Here is a 5000-nt window from a genome sequence, read left to right as displayed (position 1 = left end):
ATCCCAGTCAAAAACCCAAATGGCTGATGTCATGCGAGAATATGTTACAGCAAACAAAAGCAAGAGAGAAATTATTCTGAAACATTTTGGATATGAAACTCCCAGACGAAGTCATCCACAGCATACATGTTGTGATTACCATGAAAAGACCTGTGACTGTGACAGCTGTTTGCTTTCAGATGTCTCAAACCTCTTCTTGGCCAATCCCTTGGAAGACACCCGTGAAGCAGAACCATCTACTGTGAATAATCATGAAGTATTATCTAAATCAAAGGCTGAAAAGCTACACCAAGATTTAATTGACTACCGCTTGTCCCTCCATGGCTCTGGGAGATCTTGTGTCGGTGGAATTACTCTAGCCAGGCCTTCTGATATTACGCGATGGTGCGATTTCGCACAATCGACCTCAAATCGCATCCGATCGCACAATAGACCATTTTACAGTTGTGGCTAAGTTACCAGGCCTAGCAATGGAAGCGAGGCTGCCGGTGACCCTGTTTTGATACAAACCTTCATGCTTTTGTAATGTTAATATGGACTAATTAGCGTTACAACAACACAATTTACATGATAAAAGCAGTGAGGCCTGTATCAATGCAAGGTCACCGGCAGCCTCGCAGCCATTCATAGGCTTGGTCGCTGAGCAAACAACTGTAAAATGGCCTATTCACGAAAAATCGCATAATTCACAAAAGGACGCACAAAATTCATAAAATGAAACATAAATCAACTCGTTTCTTAGAAGTTCCTGCATAAATACGCCATTTTTAAGATGATTTATCTTGGAAAAAGGCTAAAAATCCTTTGCCACCTTCAATTTCGTAAACACTCGAAGTTCAAGGCCGCATTTTGCATGTCGGGGACCTGGCACGAGCCTCCTTCTATTGGTGCAATACAAACACGCATTTACACACCACTGAAATGATGACACAGTTGCATTCTCTTAGAGAAGAGATTTGTGAAAAATAAGCGGAGTTGTAAGTTTTTCGGCAAAATGTAGTTTCTTTCGTTGAAAACTTATAAAAACGTACCCATGGATAAGTTTCCGCCCAATCTGCCAGCTCACGATAGAGCAAGAAAGTACCTCACAGGTACGGTCCACGTGGACGATGGACTGATGTTTTTCTCGTCGTGCAATATTAGGGCCGTTTATACGAGAGATAATAAGCCGCGGCTTACTCTGGCCACGGTGTACAAAATACGCAAAAGGAACTATTTATACGAATATATATTCCCAGGTCAATATAAGCCGCGGCTTGAAAAAGATGTGAACGTAGATTTTGTACCATTTATACGGGGTGAACATTCGAGTCTTACGTAAGCCGCGGTCAGAGAAAGCCGCGGCTTATTTTCTCTCGTATAAATGGGATATGGCCCTATTGTGATTGACCATCTTCGAAAGTTCGTGGTTGACAAGCACCTTGATCATTCATTTGGCATGTTAGCTGTGTCCTTTCAACTTTTAACGTGGTGCACCGGTAGTGCAGAAGACCTCTTTTTTTTTTAATTTATCCCAGCTAATGTCCATCGAGATACATAATTACTGTTCCTTTGTGTTCAAAATGCCTTTAGGGCAGCAAAAAAGTGTTTTTCTTAACCTGAAACCTTATAAAACAAGCTTAAAATTGCTGAGAAAAAAATCGCATAATTTACATTATTTATCGCATAATTGGCCTCTAATCGCACAATCTGCCCTGAAAAAATCGCATAATTTGCATTTTTAAATCGCACCCTATCAGAAGGCCTGTCTAACTACAGGATTTAGCATACAACTCATAGATAAACTCGTGGACAATGCACTTTGTCTAACCTCTGTAGAGAGAGTTATGATGGATTTTCCTGAGTTTAGTATTGCCCATGCCCAAGCAATTTATAACACGGTACAAAAATACCATTGATGTTTATTAAGTTAGTGATTTGTCTAGAAATCTGAATTACCAGTACACATGATGTTTTTACAGAACTATGAGTCGCAGACAGAGCAGTGAGTCCCATTAGAAAATGACAATTTGAAAAAAATAAAGTTTTCCTTGAGTGTTCATCATTGCATCCAGAGGGAGAAAGATACATTGTGCATATCACATAGTTCAAATTTATCTGGAAAACATGGCATCAAAAATGGAGGACACAGTGAGGTAAATCAGTGGTAGTTTTGTATATTAGTCATTGATTTTTTCCATAAACAAGGCACAGGTATCCTCCTCATTCAAAATATGGCATAATAAAAAATCCTGCTTGGAATGTTCTAATTTTATCACTTCCTCAGTGCCCATACAGCAAGTTGTGAGTGGGAAAGCAGGGCAGTAGGGTGCATGCTTAAATTTTTTCAATTTTTTTGTTTTTATACACCTTATTCCAATATGGCGATAATTTTACTATTCTTTTGTGTCTATGTTAATTGGCCCTTGTCGCCTCGTTTTAGATTAAAAATTCTTTTGAATTCTGCAGATGCAGTCGAGGCCAAGAGGGCTAATTAACATAAATATAAAAGAATGATAAAATGGTCGCCATTTTGGAATAAGGTGTATTTCATTTGATTTTCTTTTATTTTTTTTGGCACAAAAGTGAGGGGATAGGGTGTGGGGTGGGGGGTGGGGCTAAAGATCCCCAGCCCATCCCTTAGCATGGTCCCTGCTCTGAATTGGTGTTGTCATGATTGTTTGTGCCTTTGTCTCAGCAGCCATCTCAATGTTGCGCTCACTGAAAAAGTATGAAACGTAAACTGCGCTATTTTCTATTTCCAAAACAAAGCATGCTGTTGAGCTGAAAACTTGCATGCAAGTACATTTTTTTAATGTCTTTTGCCTAATGAAGGCAACAAATCAAATGCTCGTTTGCCTTTCAATTTTTGATTTTTTATGATGTCACATGCAAACCAAGAATTATGTTCAACTTGATATTTCAGCCTCTCCTTTACCTGCATGCACGAGATACAGAATACATATACCCATGCACTTATAGATGTTTAGCCAACAGGGACAGCCAGAGAAAGGAAACCCATGGTACATGGGCAAGCAAATTCAAATGTGTGTACACTGTATGATCCCCATATTCTCTGTATCATTTTAAGCATTCATGCTGTGTGCAGTATACATGTAGATTGGAACCAAAAGTGCTTCTAATAGTCTCTTGGTGAAACCCAAGTTTATGTGTATAGGAACTTCAGAATCAGCAGGGCCCAATTTATCCTTTTGCCATTATGTCATCATGAAACACATAGCTTTTGTAAGTCATATACATATTCAGACTGAAGTAGAGTGGTAAAGAAATAACCATTGTTGAATCACATATCATCTTCACTTGCACTTTCTATCTCATTAACATCTTCAATCAGGTCTTCATCATCTTCTGCATCATCACAATTGACATGATAGTTCTTTGCTAAGCGTCTCTTGTGCCTTGTAAGCCAGGAATGCAGTAGGGATACATCAAGTTGGTCCAGTGGGCTCTTACTAATTGTTGGAAATGACCGGTGAGCTCTTCCAGGCTGATTACTAAAGGGCGCTTTGTTGTGAAGGAGTTTAATTATCTCCTTAATGTCCTGTACCGTGCTTGTGTGGGTATGTGACGTTGAATCTGGTGGAATATCACTTGTGATATCATAATTCTGAATTATCTTGTTCAAACCATATGCAGCAGCAGTGCTTCGTTCCACAGCCTTTAGGGTCTTGTTGCCACACATGCCTTTCAGAATGACCTTGTAGTGCTTAATAAGCATTTCCATCTTGAGGTCATTAGCACAGTTATTACCAGCACCACCCTTTGTATTGACAAACTGACCATGGGTTACCCGGTGTGCCATTTGTTCAGTATAGAGGCCCTTAACACAAGTGATCAGTCTCATTGCTTCATAAGCATATTTCATTCCATGCCTCCTCGATCTAAAGTATAGCATTAGCAGCTTCCAGTTGATGAGACTTCTTTCTCCATCACCTTCTTTTTCTGTGTCATTGAGTTGCATCAGCATGACACCTAGCTGTATGCATTGCAATGCATAATTCATTACCCTGTCATCATTCTCAGGTGGCATATCAGACATTGGTGAAGGTAGCGTGGTTTGATTCTCTTCACAAGAGGTTTCCTCCTGTCTAGCTTGCGGGATTGCCAGATGTTCTCTTGGCCACATGACTACTTGTCCAATGCTGATTATTCCTGCTGCAATTGCTTCAACTGCTGCAACAAACACAGGAACAGTCTGCTCAGTTTGTATGCCTTCAGCCCCAGTAACTTGCCCAACGCCAAGGACCTCATAACCATGTGGTAGCTTTGGCTATACGATTATAACCACTTGACCTTCAGGGTGTTACAAAAATAAAATAAAAGTTACCGGTAGGTTAGGTGTATTTTAGACTGCTGAGAGGAGTAAGGGGTGGTACATGTTTACAGAGCTATAATTACATAGGGTCACACCTAAGATCGAAAGTTGGTACAAGCAAATTCTGTCTATGTCCAACACATTGGTGACTCCCAGTCCTTGACATCATCAATGCCTTGCTGTGCCCTGTGAGTGTGTTAACATTACTGAGTTCTGACGTGACCATGCTTGTTAACACCCCTGTTCTGGATTACTGTTTAAGCCCATCACGGATCGCTCTTAATCCAATCAGGGCCTCCAGACCCAATGACATTTCACTTATAATACCATTATGTTTTTTTGGTTTATCTACATTGTATTAATTTTTATCTCTTTTACCTTTTACGCCCTATCAAATGAAGCCGAAGCCATTTATTTTGTCCTTTTCTTTAACAATGCTTTATCCTTAAGTGGTTACTTTATAAATCTGTATAATGTTATGAAGTGTCAATAAATTGAACTGAACTGAACAAATTTGTGAATTATCCATAATTCAGCTGCCATGGGTATCTTACTAAAGTATTACTTCTATTATCTCTGTATCGTCAGTGTCATTAGCCAAGTGGACAAAACTCAATTCAATAATTTATAGAAGATAGCATAGAAGACAAACCAGAGGGTTTTAAGGCTGTTATCTGAAATAGGT

The 5000-nt window shown here is 39.5% G+C and overlaps 1 protein-coding gene across 1 annotated transcript in view; it reads left to right on the top strand.

Moving 5' to 3' along the window:
• LOC137968398 (uncharacterized) overlaps positions 1 to 1898 on the top strand; it is a 3566-nt gene extending 1668 nt beyond the window's left edge. Inside the window, exons 2-3 of the mRNA XM_068814981.1 lie at positions 1 to 256; positions 1740 to 1898. The exon at positions 1 to 256 is cut by the window's left edge and continues 652 nt beyond it. Coding sequence (XP_068671082.1) covers positions 1 to 256; positions 1740 to 1898 — 415 coding nt within the window. The remainder of the gene's footprint in view (positions 257 to 1739) is intronic.
• Positions 1899 to 5000: the final 3102 nt, after the last annotated feature.

This window comes from Montipora foliosa, chromosome 8 (assembly GCF_036669935.1).
Source record: "Montipora foliosa isolate CH-2021 chromosome 8, ASM3666993v2, whole genome shotgun sequence".
NCBI lineage: Eukaryota > Metazoa > Cnidaria > Anthozoa > Scleractinia > Acroporidae > Montipora > Montipora foliosa.
Note: the sequence above shows the minus strand (reverse complement) of the source record. Positions and strands in the feature narration are given on the sequence as shown.